This window comes from Rhea americana, unplaced genomic scaffold (genome assembly GCF_003343005.1).
Source record: "Rhea americana isolate MKP2758 unplaced genomic scaffold, rheAme1 scaffold_175, whole genome shotgun sequence".
NCBI classification, from domain to species: domain Eukaryota; kingdom Metazoa; phylum Chordata; class Aves; order Rheiformes; family Rheidae; genus Rhea; species Rhea americana.
The window spans coordinates 1,044,801-1,061,585 of NW_028185872.1; the positions used below are offsets into that span (position 1 = coordinate 1,044,801).

Sequence of the window (16,785 nt, forward strand, 5' to 3'; positions counted from 1 at the left end):
TCTCGTTTGAGGATGTTGGCTGCAAAGTTCTATAGAAATACAAAAAGAGAAGTCCTCTGCTGACGGAAGGATTTTGCCAGAAACCCTGCAGAGAGAATTTCCTTCAGCTTGGGCTCTAAAGCATTTGCTATTTTGTTTGGCAGTTGAAAAGAATAAAAGCTCTGAGTGCAGAGCTTGCTTGCACCTCGGTTGCCCGTGACTCCCCACCAGCTTGCAGCATAGCAGCTGCTTCCTAAGGGGTGACATGGGCAGCTGCCCCGGGGATCCCGCTTGTGAGTGTGCCTGGATCATGCGACGCTTTGCTCATCTGGCAGAGTCACAGCAAAGAGAGCAGCAGATGTAATAAGAAGGATTTTTATGCTTATTTTTTGCTTGCACAAGTCACATTGCTGGGATGTGACCAGAGGAAGGAGGTTTTCACCATTGGCACTGCTCTGGCTGGGCTGAGCCTCGGTGGTGTGCGAGAAGGGTTGTAAGAGTGACTTTAACTGGGCCTTGTCTTTCTCATGGGCAGTGTAGGAGCTGGAGGGAGAACGATAATTTGGTGGCCTGGCTGCCTGGTGAGCCGTGCGTGCCAGCAGCAAAGTGCTCTGTGTGTCACTGCTGGTCGTTCACATCATCCCTGTTTATTGCAGTAATTCCAGATCCTCCTTCCCCAGCTCATTAATGCTCTTGCAGCAAACATCTCTCTCACCGTTGTGTCTCGTAATTAGATTTTAAGTTCCTTTCAGAGAGAAATGGCAGCACAATAGATGTTAATTTATCCCAAGCCCACTTGCTCAGTCTCCTCTATGTCGTAAGGTCAGGCCTGGCCATGCACCATCTGCCTTGAAAAGCTTCCTTCTGTATCTGGCTAAATTTTGTGCCTTCACCAGGTTCTCCTTCTGATAACAGGGTTCATGTAWGCAAGAAGCAAAAGGAAGGTTGAGGGAAGACTGCAAGAGGAGAAGCCCTTTCTTGAGCTAAGCTTGAATTGCAGGGACAGGCATTAACTGGATTTAGATCCATGGGGCGAGGGAGCATCTGTTGTTCTGCAGCCCCGTGCCTGCTATTTGTAGAGCCTGGGTGGCCCCTCGTGCTTGTAAACCCTTTAAGGCACAATGCAAACGCTGCAAGTTAACATTAAGAATGAGTGAGGACAGAGGGGTCCCCTGCAGTGCTGGACCGGGAGAGCGGAGCCGTGCCGACGGTTGTGGCTGTCTCGCCGCCCTGGAACCAATCCGCGTGACAGAGCTGGAGCCGGACCTGGGAAAGCAGCTCCGCGGATCCACGCAGCCCCCGCACCAAGCTCGCTTTGCAGCAGGGCAGTGCTCTTGCGTTCCTCAGGTAAACTTGGAATTGCAGCCTGTCTCTGTAACAAGAGAGAGACCGACAAGAGTTGAGCTCGTGTCTGCAGTCTGTTGAAGAGGTGACTGACGTATCTGCTTGCTCTGGGCACAGGCAGCATCAGCAAACGTAGGAGTGGGGTAGAAGAAATGGTTCAGGTCCGGTGCAGGGGCCGTGGTGGACAGCAGGGTACAGCTTACTCCCACTTCCCATCTGCTCCTCTTTGCTGGTTTATAATTCTCATCTGCCACTTGAACTCTGTTTGCCTTGAATGATGTGCATGCTGGTCAGCTTTGCGTGCTGTTTCAGGCATCGCTAACGTGGGGCTGCGTCGCTTTGGAGCGAGGACATTTGGAGGAGAGGTTGGAATCCCAACAGAAAACATTTAATTGTGATATCTGCAAGCAGTAATGAGAGCAGTGTGGGCTTCTGCAAAGCTTCCAGGCCCCAGCGCATGCCGRCTTGAGGGAGTGTGCACCAGGCCTGTGTCCCGGAGCAGCCGTAAGGCTTAGCAGTGCAGTTGGTCTTGGAACAAGCGCTTGAAATTTTGCTTTCTTTAACTCATGGTAGAGTGTAGAAGCAACCCTAGAGATTTTAACACCCCTCCACCAACAGCACACACCTCCAAACCTGTTCATCTGCTGATGAGAAGCTGCTACACCATGCCAGCCCCCTGGCCTCCCACACAGGAGGGACTGGAAACCCCGCCACACTCCTGCGTGCGCMCTCAGGAGCCTGGTGGAAAGCAGGATCTTTCCAAAGCCTCTGTGAAGCAACTGCCTGGGTTCTAGAGGTATTGCCTCCGTGGGCCAGACTTTAGAGGAAGTGTTGCTTTGCTTTGCATTGCGTGCAGCAGCCCTCTGCGTTGGGGACGTGGCCGTGTCGTTGTGGCGAGATCTGCTTCTGAGCCTTTAACTTTGTCTACAGGTTTTCGTGGTCAAGGGGGAAGTGCAGGTTGCAAAATATACAGGATTGATGTTGCCCTTGCGGCTGGCCTGGGCGGATATCTCTAAAAGCCTTCCTTTCTCTTGGATGAAGGCAGCTCTGTGTCCTGCGGCGGCACGAAAGGTGCAATCTGTGGCAGCCTGAGCCTAGACAGGAATGGAGAAAGCAGCTACCGCGAGGAGCGCAGACCCGCCGGCGGCTCCGGGGTGCCGGCTGGCAAAGCTTGCGTGAAAATCAATGTTGTATCCCAGGCCCTCTCCCCCATTCGGCAGCAAGCAGTTGTGTTTTATCCTTGCCAGCGTTAGCCACCACAGCTCAGGATTTATGTTAGTAAGTTAATGTGAGCAGGGCTGATAAATCARTCAGCACGACCAGAAATAGCAGCCTGCAGCTGCTGAGAGAAGGGGTTCCCTTCGCCGTCGCGTGCACCGAGCAGACGGGGATGCCGTCTGCGCCGCGGGCCGGGCTGCAGCCCTTGCTTCGGTCACTCTGCGCGTGTTTTCTCAAACACTTCTGTCTGAAAAAATGACCGTGGCTGCCTACAAAGTTCCCTCAAACGCACCTCGCAGCGGTGCGTTTCCGAGTCGCCGGACTGGGAGACCTAAGCGAACGGCTCGTCAGCGGGAAGAGCAGCCTAGCACCCCGCGGCGCTGCTTGCGCTGCCTGTTGTCCTGGGGGTTGCCGGTCACCTGCCCGAGAGATAAGAGAGCAGAACCTCCCCTGGTAGCGTTACTTCGCGTTTTCCAGGCGGGCCGCCTAGACCTCGAATAATAAATGGCTGTTCTGAAGTCTCTCGCAGCGAGTCACGGGTGGAGTCGCAAATGGAGCCCCAGCGCTGTGGCTGCCGGCTCTTCCTGGGCAGCTTGGTGATGCTTTGCGTGGCGGATAAGATTACCGGAGGAGTCTGGTGACTCTTGTTTTTCCGCTGGACTGCCTGACTTAACCACCTGCACCGGGAGCCAGATGCATTGCTGAGAAGCTGATCAGCCTGTGTGGTGTCTGGAGAGGAGGGGTATTTCCTCACTCCAACTGGCTCTCGAATTGAGCCGAATATTTATGCCAGGCACATACTGTGCACCGGGAGTGAAGAGCGCTCCGAAAGGATCAGCTGATTGCAGGCTGAATAGTCTGTAGATTATTTCCACAACTGTGTTAGCTTTGGCTTGATCCCACAGATCGGCACCAGCTGTTGGGAAGCGAAGCAGAGATCCCCCCTTTAAATAGATGGTCAAATCCTCAGTGTGGAGTGTGTTATTTCTATGTCATCCTCTTCGAGACAGGAAAAACGGCTTCTAAAAGTTGCTGAGGCAGCACTCAGCTCTGCTGCATGAGCTATCATCTGATCTTCCTGTGGTTTCAGAGCAAGTCGTAATTTGCTCTCYGCATCCCACGCTTAGCCCAACACACGATCCTTTGCGCGGTGCGCGCCCGCGCGTGCGTTTGCTCGGGAGCTTTACAACGCTGCCTTTCTCCTCCTGGGCTAGCCTTCCCGCGGGGACCGCAGGCGGCGGCCGCAGCCTGGCTGCGCGGAACAGCTCCCCGTGCTGTGCTTGGAGAGGAGCCGGATTCTTCCTTCCCACGTGCCAAGCTTGAAGACATGGCTGGGCTGCGGGTAGGACTTTGCCAAGTGCTGCGTGTTTATTTTATGTAGGCACACAAAAATGTTGGCTTCACGACTCGATTGCTCCCCGTACCTTAAGCTTTGTAGATGGCTTGCCTGGTGCGAGGGAGTTCATAACTGATTTTTCATAATATGTAACATCTTGCAGCCGTTTTCACCTTTTAATACAGAGCCATGGCTGGCTGACACCGCAGAAGCAACGCCGACGTTGCGGCCTTTCATCTGCCGCCAGGCGGAACCGAGCAGGAGCTCGGCCGCCTTTCCAAAGGCTGCGTGCGTTAAAAGCCCCGGCGGCTGAGCACAATTAACCCGGGGGATAGTTTGCCACAGGACGGTTTCACTCATCCTGTTCGGAGCGTTTACATGGAGGTTGGATGTTCTTGCTGGAAGTAGCGGCTCAGCTGCGCAGTACGGCAGTGGGATCCCCGAGTGAAGTATTCCGGGCTCTGCTGTACCGAAGTCCAGCTAAAGGTCCCTTGTAAGAAGCTCCCTGGATTGCTGTTGTCTAAGAGGTCTAAATGCTGCCTGCGTATTTCTGATATCTTTTGTACCTCTGGTTATCTCATTATGATGTTAACCAAGAGATTTCCACCACCAAAAGGCTTTTTAAAATTCCAGTTCAAGGGCACGAGCTGAGGAGATGGGTGCTCCTCACCTCCTACCTGCCGGCGTGACACCGAGTAGTCTGCTCCGGAGCCGGAGGGAGGGAGGCTGTCCTTACGGTGCCCACGTGTTTGGGGCAAATAATCAAAGGGTATTTGAAGTCCAGAAATAATAACAAACACAGAACATCGTCGTCAAGCCCATTTCCTATCAAGGTTACGTGCTTTCAGGTCAGACCTGCAGTAAAACGAGCCATTAGACTTCCTCTTTAGAAGTGTCCGATACGCTTTGGAAAGCAGAGGCTGAYTGAAGGAGGCCATTACCATGGGGATGGTGGTAAATCTTGGCATTCGTCCTTCACTGCATGCGTTTCTCATTTCCAATCAGCTTTCCTAATGCACAGGAGAATCATCAAATCCAACTGCCCTGACTTTAAACAGCACATTCATGTACTTTGTGATACAGACATCGGAATTAATATTGTTAGTGCTTCAAGACCACTAATTTGCAATTCCGGTTTTTTATAACCGGGTTTAAAATGGCAGCCCCGTTCCAGTGGTCTTAARTGCAGTCGTCGTGTTTGTTCATCCATGTCTTTACCATGGGTTTAAAGGATAAGCCAGCAAATAGGCTGTAGCTCTGCAGCCTTTCCCAAGGGAATTGATTTATTAGAACCTGTGCAATACTCCTCAGGAACCTGAACTGATTGAACCTCTCAGGCTGCGGTATTGAGGCAGGTAAATAGGGTGATAGAAGAGATTTTCGTCCCGAATTTGGGTCGTTCATGTGGTTCGAATCGCTACGAGTTGTAAGCAGTGCTCAGCGTGCGGGAAGCCCTGAAGCCCTTGGAGCAGCTGGGGTCGCTGCCTGCGTGGGGTTGCTCGGGCGCCGCGGGATCCTGGCAGCTGGTGCAGATGCGGGCTCAAGCCCGGCAGTCCTGGCTGCGTTTTGGCGTCGCTCTGCTGAGCCGTTAGCGCGCCCGGCGGGGCTCGGGTTGGAGCCTCTCGCAGCCCCGGGGACGTACTCGCTGGTCGTGGTCGCTTCGGGCCCGGCGGGACCTAACAGCTCCCCGCGTCCTGAGAAGACCCAGGGCCAGCTCCGGGCCAAAGCCGGCCGGGCGCTGGGCCCCGCAGACCGCGCGGAGCCGGCCGGGCGCGCGCGCCGCTCGCTCCGGCGCTTCCAGCTGGAGCYGGTCTCGTTTGGTTTTCTCCCCTTATCTGGGGTATCCCAGCCCCCTTCCTGTGAGTAGCAGAGAGTTGATTTAGCCTGCTTGGCTCTGACGTGCAGACCCCGTCCGTTCTCTCAGCCAAGCAAAACTGCTACAATACACTGTAGTGCCCTAAGGGGAGCTGCTTTCCATATACAAAGGACTTGGCAAAATGAAGTAAAACTTAAGTAACTATTTAAAGAGAGCTATCCAATTCCTAGCTGTAATTTCTTCCTTGTTTGCAACACCCTCTTAAATGCTTGTGATCCTTATAAAGAGCTTTTCTCCACCCCTTAAACTTCACAGAATTGGATTTTACCTTCTGTGGTTTGAACACGCTTGTTGTAAAGGGACTGTTTTGCATTTAGCAGCATTTTTTTTCTCCTTTTTTTAATGCCCAAGGCCATTTGGTTTGTACATCAGCATTAAAAATGAGTCAGCTTGGCCCAAGAAATCTGTGTATTAGGAATCTAAGGCCAGGGGGGTAGGGCACAAAGCATTGTATTTCTCCAGGTCTTAGCAGATGGAGATTAATAAAATCTTCTTGGATCTGGTTAATATTTTCCTTCAGACCCAAGAGGATTTTGATAACACCAYGTTGCAGTTAGGCCAGCTCACAAAGCCTCATTCACATATCTTTTTACAAAAAATATTTTGGAAGAAATATTTCATATGCTGCCATTAAAATCTAAATGGCTTTGTGACTTTTCTCCCTCACCTAGATCTCTAGTTAAGCATACAGAGRGGTTCAGTTTGCTCTGTCTGAATGTTGCAGCCCTTCCTGCGCTCGTTTGTCTTGTTCCAAGATTGTTCAAATCTTGAGAAATGGGATCATCTCTAATTTCTAAATAGAGACAGTGATCTGCAGAGCTGTGGCCTCTTTTGCAGTGGAAACGTTTGGGTCCTATTACAATATGAGAGGATGAGGTGAGCAGTGCCAGGGCTTGTGGGGTGTTTCTGGGTCCGGTTCTGGAAGGGACAGGGACAGTGCTCAGTGTGTCCCTAGCACTGCCATTTTGGGGGGTGGCTGATGTCCTCATTCCCCAGTTCTCACGTTGCTGGGCTTGGTTCTCTGCTGGCCCCAATGAACTGTAAATATATGGAGCCAAGGAGGGTTTGCAGAACATTACTTGATGTTAGGGGAAGCTAATGATTCATTTCCTTCCCTTMTGGCTCTGTACTGTGATTTGATTTTATTTAAGAGTTTGATAATTCACTGCTGTGCTGTCTAGGTTGAAATTCTTGGAGTAACATAACTAAACGCAGGGATGAGAACAGCTCCTCTACTCACAGCTCTGAGACTGGCTCCTCTGACCGCAGCCATCGCTTGCTTTTAATTCCTGTTGAAGATGCACTGGCGTGGTTAGAGGAGGCCACGAGAGGTTACGAAACGCAGGCTTGCCCAGCGCTGCGTGCACCTGCAAGCTGGGTCTTGCCAGCAGCTGTCGTCGTCTTGTTCCTCTGCGTTCCCGTGAGCTTTTTTAGTTTGGTTAATCTTGAAATCATTTGCCTGAAGCAWATGCTGAGAAATGTCAAACTAGAATTGCATGACGCCAAGTGCCACATGTCCCTCGTTTGGRTGGACGCGAGTTGTGCTGCTAATCGCGATGACCAGGAAACGCCGAAATCTAGCCCGGGATTTCCGCAGCGTGGCTGCTGCAGCCTGCGCAGCTTTTGTCTGGAGCCGGCGGAGGAAGGCTGCGAGGCTGGCAGTGCATTATAGATGAGCTGTGTTACGCAGCCCCCAGACTGATGTCAAACCCATTAACCAGCTCCTGGGAACCAAACCAGGAAGCCCCAGTTGCAGCAGAATCATGTTTCTGTGCGTTGGCCTGCTTTTCGGCATGGCTGTGTCTTGGCAGGAGCTGTAGGTTTGTTTAATGAACATTGAAATGGGAGGGGAGGAAGCAGCCAGGGAAGCGTTACAAATTGCTTCAGAACAGTGGCATTAAAAGTATTTGTGCTTACAACATCTTCTAAACAAAGACCTCAGAGTACAGTACAGAGACGGTAAATATTATCCCCATTTTACTTGCAAAGAAGCAAATGCCGTAAGAGAAGAAACTCTTTGCCCGTCGCCATGTGGCAAGCCTGCAGCAGAGGTGCGACAAGCTGCGATCCCCGCTCCCAGCCCTTTCCACCCTCCCAAAACGAGAGAGTCGTGCAGAAGAGATACAGCGTGTCTTCCCAGGCACTGGAAGTCCAGGCTGTACCAGGGATCCAGAGAGATGCCTTCAGATGTGTTACTGAAGCATGAGCTCTGGCCTCTCRTCTGAGAGATGCTGATGTCCCAAAACGTTCCTGTTCAAGCCGCTAAGTTTACCTGTCCTCTCTCCCTGTCTTCCCTCCCGATCTCTTTTCCAGCTGAAACTGTGGAACAAGTACCGAGTCTCCAACATCCCTTCCCTGATATTTATCGATGCCTCCACTGGGAAGGTGGTCTGCAGGAACGGCCTCCTGGTAATCCGAGATGACCCTGAAGGTAAGACCTAGAGGCCTGTGTGCCATGCTAACCTGTGCAAGCAGTTGTCTTTTTATTTTAGTTCACTTACCTTTGCCTTGGAAGTGAAAAAAGGAAGCAAGCAACTATTACCATACTAAACTAATCCAAGGCRCTGCTTTATTTTCAGCAAAAAATTCTCTGCATCGTTCCTGTTAGATCTCATGTTTTGGTTTTGGTTATTGAAAAGAACAAAGGTTTTTCCCTCCAGGATTTTTGTCTGAAGTGCTAATGAGRAAAAGTTAGACTAACTGAAACATTAAGTTCAGATTTTTCACTGGTGAAAGTACATGGACTGACTGAGGGCCCAGACTTGCCGTACTAACTTAGGACAGTGGCTTTCCAAAATACTGAACAGGTTTTGATCACAGATATCATGGTCGGTTAGGATAATGAATTCCCTCATTATTTACGAGTGAGACAGAAAATTGCTACTATTTTCTGTTTCTGAGCCTTACAGTTCTGAAAGTTAATGTTAAATCTCATCTTCTTCCAATTYACAAAAAACAAAATGAGCAAAATATGTGCCCTTATTTGTAGAGTCTGCAGAAAAAGAAACCGGCAGACCTGTCATTCAGCTGTTAGCCTGTCAATGCAAATATACTACTAACCCGTCATTTTGTCATGCAAGATATGAAAACAGTGACTAGGTATAAATCAGGTGGCAGGAACTGTGTGGCAAGTACAAGTTGTGGTCTGAACCATCTGCGACGGTTCCTCAGCTACAGCTGAATATATAGATTGATTGCTCTGGGATTTGGCAGCAGATGCTTTGGAGCACGTGTTTATGCATATATASACATGCTTTCTTTGGGGGACAGGGGTAAACTAAGTTCCAGAAGTACCTGCATGTCCACCTTTGGAAAAAAACAGCTCAGTGACACAGGGAGTTGCTATGATTCAAGCCTTAAATACAGAGGAAGTGAAGTTGTGACGATGGGTCTAATGAGTCCTGCACCATCTGCTTCTTGATTATTATAGAATTGCAGCTGATGAGAAGCAGGGTGGATGGGAGGTCAGGAATGGGCAGAGCATCCTTATCTGTAAGCGGCAGATGGTCTGACCGCATTCCTGAACGTGCACCACCTTGCCCTCTGTTGTTAAAACCAACTCCGTTGATAAGGAAAAGATTCATCATCAGGCACAAAAACAGAAGAGGCTTCATGAAGCAGAAGTTGCTTTGACGTGGGTGAGGATGCAGTGTACGTGTGGGATGGAGGTGACTGACGGGTTCAGTGCAGAGCTCAGCTTCCCTGCATCAGGCAAGGGGCTCTGTGTCAGGAGGCCTGCACAGCTGAGTAACTCTGTACCCCACTTGTACGAGGAGAAACCTCAATAGAGCTCCCATATAGGATCGCCCGTATCTTGGCAGAACATAAGATGTTCTTCTAGTGAAACTTTTTCAAACTGTAAATGCTTTACGTGCATCTTGCTGTTTTGTGTCTTTTTTCCTCCTCCATCCCAAACTCTCCTAGGTCTGGAGTTCCCCTGGGGGCCAAAACCCTTCAGTGAAGTTGTAGCCGGGCCTCTGCTTAGGAACAACGGCCAGTCCCTAGACAGTAACGTCCTGGAGGGCTCTCATGTTGGGGTCTATTTCTCAGCACACTGGGTGAGTAGTAGGCACTTTGCAGAGCAACTGGAGTGAGCTTGGGGAATGGCTTAAGCTCTGGAGATCTCTTCTGCAGCTCCTGCAAGGTGACCAGTCCCTGGAGAGCTTGGTGGGCAGAGGGAGGATGAAGACATTCTGCCAATCAGTGTGCGAGCAGTTAAGAAGCTTTGGTGCTTTTGGGAGAAGCCATCAGCATTGCAGTTGGATGTCATCCTCAGCTGGCCCTTCAAAGGGGGAAAAGTTTACAGATTTTTAAAAAGACAGAGGTTTCAATGGCAACTTACTGATTCAGGGAACTGTTGCCAGAAGCACCAGGCACATTCTAGGCAGCAAGGCTGCTTCCTGACGCTCCAGAAAATATGAGATCATGACTGGGTTTTGATAGTATCTAGCTCACTGAGCCSTGTTTATAAAAGCTGGGTGCAAGTGAAGCCCTCTGAGGGAGACAGGGGACAGCGTGCTCACGTCCACATCATGTTTTGCAGTGCCCACCTTGCCGAAGCCTCACAAGGGTCCTGGTGGAGTCCTACCGGAAAATCAAGGAGGCAGGGCAGAAATTTGAGATACTCTTCGTTAGTGCAGACAGGTAAGGAAGCACTAATGCTCTGTGCAGATGGGCCGACTGCCCAGAGCTGAAAAGGTCTGYGCTTTGTGGAGTGGAGGGATGAGCAGAGCAGGGTGTTCGTGCTGCTGAGAACCTAGGAGAAGCTTGTGCCTCTCAGTCGAGGAGAGCTGTGAATGACTGCAGGCAGCTCAAGGCTCGTTCGCGCCTGCGTTTCCTTCAAGTAGTCTGATTTGGGGGGGGGGGGAGGAATTCTCCAGATATGGGATGACGCCTTAGAGAAGACAGTTAAATCAGTCATAGTGGAGTACAGGGACCTGCTGAAGACTGAAATTTAGGCATTAAGATAGCAGTGGAGGAAGGTGGAGGTGCTGGGGGTTTATTTCCATGTGCTAGAGAAAGTTGGCTCTGGTGTCAGAAAGGCTGTCCGAGTCCTTCACACTCTGCCCTGCAGAGAACTGAAACGGGGGATCAGTGAGGACAGCCGCAGGATGGAGAGCAAGCTCTGTCCAGGGAGCAGCTTTTTATTTTACTGTGTGGCTTTTGGGTCTGAGATCTGAGAGATGATTGAGCTGCTGCTGTCACAGCAGATTGATATTCAGATGCCCTGGAGAGTCTGAAATATTTTATTGGGAAAAAAAATGCACTGCAGAGCCTTTCCAGAGGGACTGTGGGCTTTAAACGTGGTACAGCTCTCCCCAAATTTRTATCTGCCAGCAGTCCTTAGAGGTGGGACTTGGAATGGAGGAAGATCTTTGCAGGCCAGATGTTTAAAGAGGAAAAAGTGTGTGGCAGGTAAGGAGGCTGCAGGCTGGATCCCATGTGCTGTTCCCGTTGCACAGGTCAGAGGACTCCTTCAAGCAGTATTTCAGCGAGATGCCCTGGCTAGCTGTCCCATACACTGATGAGGCCAGACGATCGCGCCTGAATCGGCTCTACGGCATACAAGGTAGGAAAGGGCCTGCTGGTGCACGGCTCTCCTTTCTGCTGCTTTTGTTGAATATTTGTAATGTCTCCTCTTGTTTAACTAAAACAAGAAAAGAGCAAAGCAAAGCAGAGTGCCCCAGGCAGAGCTGCTTCATGTTTCTGCCCTCTGCAAACTCGCATTCCTACCACCTGCCAGGCAGGCTGTTAGTTGAAACAGGACTTCCATAAACAACCTAATTCTTCCTGGAAACTTGGCTTGGATGTTTTCTGCCTAATTATTGATGTATTTGTTTTGCCTTTTCTTGAAGGTTTAAATTTCATTTTCTTGCTGTTCTATGCAATGCAGAGGCAGGCCATCGCTCTCCGCAGAGGCCGAGGAAGATGGCATCTGGTTTATGTTAGTGACGTGAGTTAGAGAAGAGTGCRTGTTTGATGTAAACCATGGCTTCGCCTTTACTGTGTGTGTCGGTGCCAGAATTGCAGCAGCCTTGGCTGCTCTGAGGGGCAGGGGGAGAGAGTCTGTCTGGGTGTTTTCAAAGTGTCCTGAAGATAAGAGCTCAGAGCAGCCCCCTTGGGACTGACACGCTGTTCGTGCAGAGGACAAACTGCAGCGTGGTGAGGTGTGAGGTAAATGGCTGGCAAGGGAGTCTTCCGTATGTACCCGCAGTTTCTCCCTGTGCTTAAGGGTCTGGAGGATTTGGAGCGTCCAGTCTTGCCGGATGGTGCGTGTTTCTCATCGACTTCAGCCCAGAGGCAGTTGGATGGGTGCAGGCTGGAGGCACCAGCGGAGGAGCAGCCTTGCCAAAGGCGGCCAGGGGCCTGCGGACTTGGCTGAACCCTCGTGGTGGTCGCTGCGTGCCTTCCTGGCTTTGCCTGCGTCGCTTCTGTGAARCCTCGTCAGTGAGAGGGTGCCAGAATGACCCGAACCCTTCAGTTCAGGTTATTCATCCGTGTTGGCATTAATATGATAGTTTCTGTGATCTGAGYGCTTGGCCGAAGCTCGGTGGGCAGGAGAAATGATCCCTCCTTGGGGTCTTCTGGAGTGAGCTCAGGTGCTGTTGCTGTGCCCTGTTCTCCAACCTGAAACCAAGAATAGCCGTCAGCCTGCTTTAAATAGCCAGCAGTTTGCTTCTTAATTACCTTCCCACGAGGCAGAAGCATTCCGGTTTCATCTGTCTTTCCCCCGGCCTGTTTACAAACCTCTCCGGCGCTGGTTTCGGCCGTGCTGCGCAGGACGGCTGCCAGTTTCGCTGGGACTTTCTGTAAATAAGGTGTCCAGACTTGGACCCTGCAGCGCCAGGCATGCCGTAACCACGGGAACGGGGACAACAGCTTCGCTTTCAACGCCAGCCGCTCGCTCCTTAAACGTCTCTCTTCGTTGTGCGCTGACCTGAGAATGTAAATGTTTGCTGTTCCTCTGCGCCCTGACCCTCTTCGCCGGCCGGGGTGGCTCCCAGGTTACCCTTCGGGAATGGGGGGAGCTCTGGGGCTGCTTTTCCAGGACGTGGGCAGGTCTGACTGCAAGCCCCTCCRCGCCGCGCGTCGCGGCCGCGCTGGRCGGCGGGAACCTCTCGGCAAGGGGGAGCTGYGACCCGCAGAGCCGCTTCGAGAWGTGGCGGCAGAAGGGAGCGCGACGGCGTCCCCGTCCCGCCCGCCTGCCCTGCCCGGGCTCTGCCGGGCGCCGGCGGGGCCGGGCCGGGCTCGGTGCCGGGCGACGCGGGAGAGGGCTGGGTGAAGGCGAACGCTCGGGCGGCTCCGCGGAGGCCGTGGTTCTCCGGCGGCGAYGCCTGCCTCCCCGCGCTGCCTTGGGGGCCAGCCTTCGCGAGCGCRGCGCTGGCAGGAGCCCGTCTGTCCCCAGGCACAGCTCGCACAGCGGCTGCCGCGCTGGCGGGGTCCAGGGCTTGCCGCGAACCGAGCGAGATGTCCCGGGCTCTTCTCATCTCCACCGCTGGGCATCCCATGTAGAAGAAAAATGTGATCCGTGTCATCTGATCGGCCTTTCCCAGAATGGAGAGCTTTGGTGCTCTCAAACATCTCGCAAGCCGTCTCTTGCTGCCTCTCCTAGGGTCCCCTTGGGCTGCAGTAACAGATCCGAGGCAGCGAGCGACCCGCTGCGAGCCCACGGTGGCATCGTGATGGTTTCGTGCTGTCTCTGCATTTTCCCATCACCGTTTTTCTGATCAGCGTTACTGGTTTCATCTCCAGGCTTCCCTGTCCCTTGTGTGCGTAGCATGCCCCGGCCCCACGTCTTAGCAGACGCCCGCTCGCCCCGTCTCTCCCGCCTCTCCCTCGTTAGTGCGTCCGAGCGTGTCCTGTCGGGATGCGGTGGCAAAGGCCCCCTCGTCAAACGCTGGTGCGGGGAAGCGGCGTCTTGCAGCTGCCAGCCTTCCCACTCTTCTGCCTTTCTAATGGTCGTGCTGGCTTTCTGCTTTTTGCARATCTCCAGTAAAACGGAGCGGTGGTATGTTCAGCTCTGACCTCCTTAGGTATGCTCGTTGGCATGCTTCTGTCCCGTGGTCATCGTCGCTCTCCATCCGTGTGACCCGCCAGRCCGCTGGTCCGTGGCGCCGCGGAGCAGCCCCTGCCTGGGCGCGGGGTCGCTGCAGCCGGCCGGTCCTCCCGCGCGGCGCGGGGAGCCGGGAGCAGCCCCTGCACGGAGCGTGGGTGCGCGGGGTGTTTCCCGCTGCTCCTCTAAGGCCTGTGCAGGCTGTTCCTAGGGCTGAGACAACAAAATTGTCTTCTCAAACTGTTTAAGTTCCTGAGCGGTGGAAAGCAGCAAGATGGGCAGCTCTCTTGTGTTAGTCCTGTGTTGGCCCCTACAGCATTCAAAAAAAAAAAAAAAAAAAACGGGGGGGTGGGAAACGTAGGTTGAGTTGCTTTATTTGGGTTTGCTTGAATGCCTCTATTCAAAACCCGTGTGGAGTCGGTGGGTTGTACCATAGCCACCTATATTAAATTGCTTCTGGGTGCAGCACTGTCTCAAGAGAGTCATTTCTTGTATCCTGCTTGTTCAGAAGTGATTCTGCGTTGTGCGTGCTGCTCGCGGGCCGYGGGGCAGCTGCCCGAGATGAAGTCCCTTAACGCGAGCTCTCCTTCTGGTGGCACAGGGAGCAGTAATAAAATTTATGCCCAAATACGAATTGCYCCCCATTGCTGTGTGTCTTAGAAGAGATTTCGGGTTCCTGAAAATCCRCCATGGGCTCCACGCAGCTCTCTGGGATTTGCGGTCAGCTGGGGGGACTCAAAAAATCTGTTTCCTCTCTGCCCTGGGCTTTGTTCCAGACCCCCAGGTCACTCCTGCCGCCCAGCTGGTGGGAACGACGGGGACATTACTGCTAGGAAAGGTTTCCTGTACCGGATTGCTAAAGCTTTCTTCTGCAGGGATGAAAAAAACAACAAAAACCCCAGCCTGTGTTGCAGTTGGTGTATTCTCTGAGTGTTTTTTCACAGTGATTTGATTATCCAGCCAGCAGATTTAATGCAGATAAGGTTTCCATGTCAGATATGGGTTTTAATATATATATAAATAAATGTATTGTCAAGCTCAGTAACAAATCGTTTGGCCCCTATGTTTTCATGAAAAGCTAGCCCTGTGGGAATCGAATCCATTTGCTAATGCATAAAATGAAACCAAGCCCATCTATGCTAATTCTGATCTGTGCTTATACAATATTCATTGTGGAATATCTGATTTACGATTCTTCTTGATAAGTAGATTCTGGTGTTACGACTCACGGCAATTACCAAAGTCCCCGAAAGGCACTAAAGAAATCAGTAGTGGATGTAGGTGGGTGAATAAGGGGCTCATGTGAGCGTCTAGGAGGAGAAATGGCTGGGTTAGCAGGCGTGAGATGGGGTTGCCTGTAGGGGCTGCTGGGCAGGGGTGGTACCTGGGCTCACTGATCTGCCCCTCTTGCAAACGAGACACGTTTTGTATTTGCAGTAGGAAGTTTTAGCAGCTGGGTGCTTTGCCGTGTGTTTGCATCTGCAAATCGGGTAAAGTCTAAATGCTTTGAATTGTACGTGAAATCACTGGTGACTGCAGGATCRCTCTTGCAGAATAATCCAGGTGTCAAAATCAGGACCTTTAATTTCAGAGGTCTACAAAGCTGATTTGAAATCTTTTCTGTGCTGTATTGGATTTATCAGGGTGCCTGGCAAAGGGACGCACAGGAGCGGCCGTGGCCCCGCTGAGGATGAACCTAAGCTTGCTGGCTTGCAGGCTGGCTGGCTGCCTGCGTTTCAGATGTGCAGTGCAGGTCTGGAGAGGACCAAAAGGCAGGCATTTGGCATGGAGATGGGACTCGTAAATGCACCAAGGTCCCGGTCCTGGGGGGTGCTGGTCGTCACGTGCTTCTCCTGGCTTCAGGAATGGTTCCTGCTCTCCTGGGCCTTGCAGGATAGGGCTGGAGTGAGTTTCCCAAGTCCGGCCTGTTTAACCTGTCCCTGCCCTGGAGCTATCCTGAATACCAGCAGGTAATGAATAAGCCTTTCTGTGATTTACCATCGCTCTCTTGGCACACCCGTGGGGTTTGTGAGGCCAGCCGCGGCCCTGCGGCRCGGCGCGGGCAGCTCGCACCTCCCCAGCGAGGAATGCGAGGCAGCAATGTGAAGCGGCGCTGTCTGGGCTGGAATGAGGGGAATGTAACCGCGCCGGGGCGCGCGGGCAGCCCCGGCGCGCACAGGCGGCCGTGTCCTTCCCGCGCCGTGCCTCGGGTCCGGAAGGCTTGTGAGTAACCCACTGTTTCAGAGGCACGTGAGCGAGTCTGGCAGCAGCTGCGCAGAAAACGCCTCTGCGGAGCCGTTCTAACAAATGAGCTTTAAAACGGTGGTTTGGGCTGAGGGAGCGGCGAGGCGAGGGGGGCCGGAGCTGCCTGCCCTCCTCGCCAGCCGCCACGAGGAGGGGTGCTCGAGGGCYGTGGGATCGCAGCCCGAGGGCTGAGGAGCGGACAGGGAGCGTGACGCGAGCGCCGGCCCCGGACCCCCATCTCTTGGGGCCTGACGCCACCTTTCTGCCCCCTTCCTGCCTTCCTTTCGGGATGTTGCTTTCTCTCCCCGAAGAGAGRGCAGCAGCCTGTTTCCCAGCGAAGTCGCCCCCGTGAGCTGTTCCTGGTGCCGCTCTGATTTCCTGCTCCTGCGGTCCGGCCGCCCGCCCTTTCCGCCGAGAGGGTGACCCGGCGCGGGTCGGGGCCGCCCGAGCGCCCGCCTGCCCCTCTGCGCCCCGGTCGCTGGCATCACCGCCGCTTCTCCTTCCGCAGCGGACCCGGGCCCGCGGGCTCCCGGCTGCCTTGCTCKGCTCGCCCGGCTCCCCGGGAGAGGGGGGCAACTGGGCTCCGGCTGCAGAGCGTTTCTCCAGCTGCCTGCGTGTCCGTTTGCCGTTCTGCTGGTGCCGCAGCGTCCTGCAGGCACTGAGGTGCTGGGCAGCTCTGGTCGTGTCTCGGCTGTGTCTCAGGCAATCCCCCCCCCCCCCCCCCAAAAAAAAAAA

The 16,785-nt window shown here is 53.0% G+C and overlaps 1 protein-coding gene across 3 annotated transcripts in view; it reads left to right on the top strand.

Annotated features, from left to right (window-relative positions):
• Window positions 1–16,785, top strand: part of NXN (nucleoredoxin) — a 76,597-nt gene that overhangs the window by 49,128 nt on the left and 10,684 nt on the right. For 2 of the 3 annotated variants that reach the window (XM_085301310.1, XM_085301309.1), the window contains 4 exons: window positions 8,067–8,184; window positions 9,678–9,811; window positions 10,297–10,397; window positions 11,216–11,322. In XM_085301310.1, the coding sequence (XP_085157436.1) occupies window positions 8,067–8,184; window positions 9,678–9,811; window positions 10,297–10,397; window positions 11,216–11,322 (460 nt within the window). Of the gene's footprint in view, window positions 1–1,113; window positions 1,327–8,066; window positions 8,185–9,677; window positions 9,812–10,296; window positions 10,398–11,215; window positions 11,323–16,785 lie in introns of those variants that run through there. The other variant, XM_085301307.1, reaches the window with a different exon arrangement.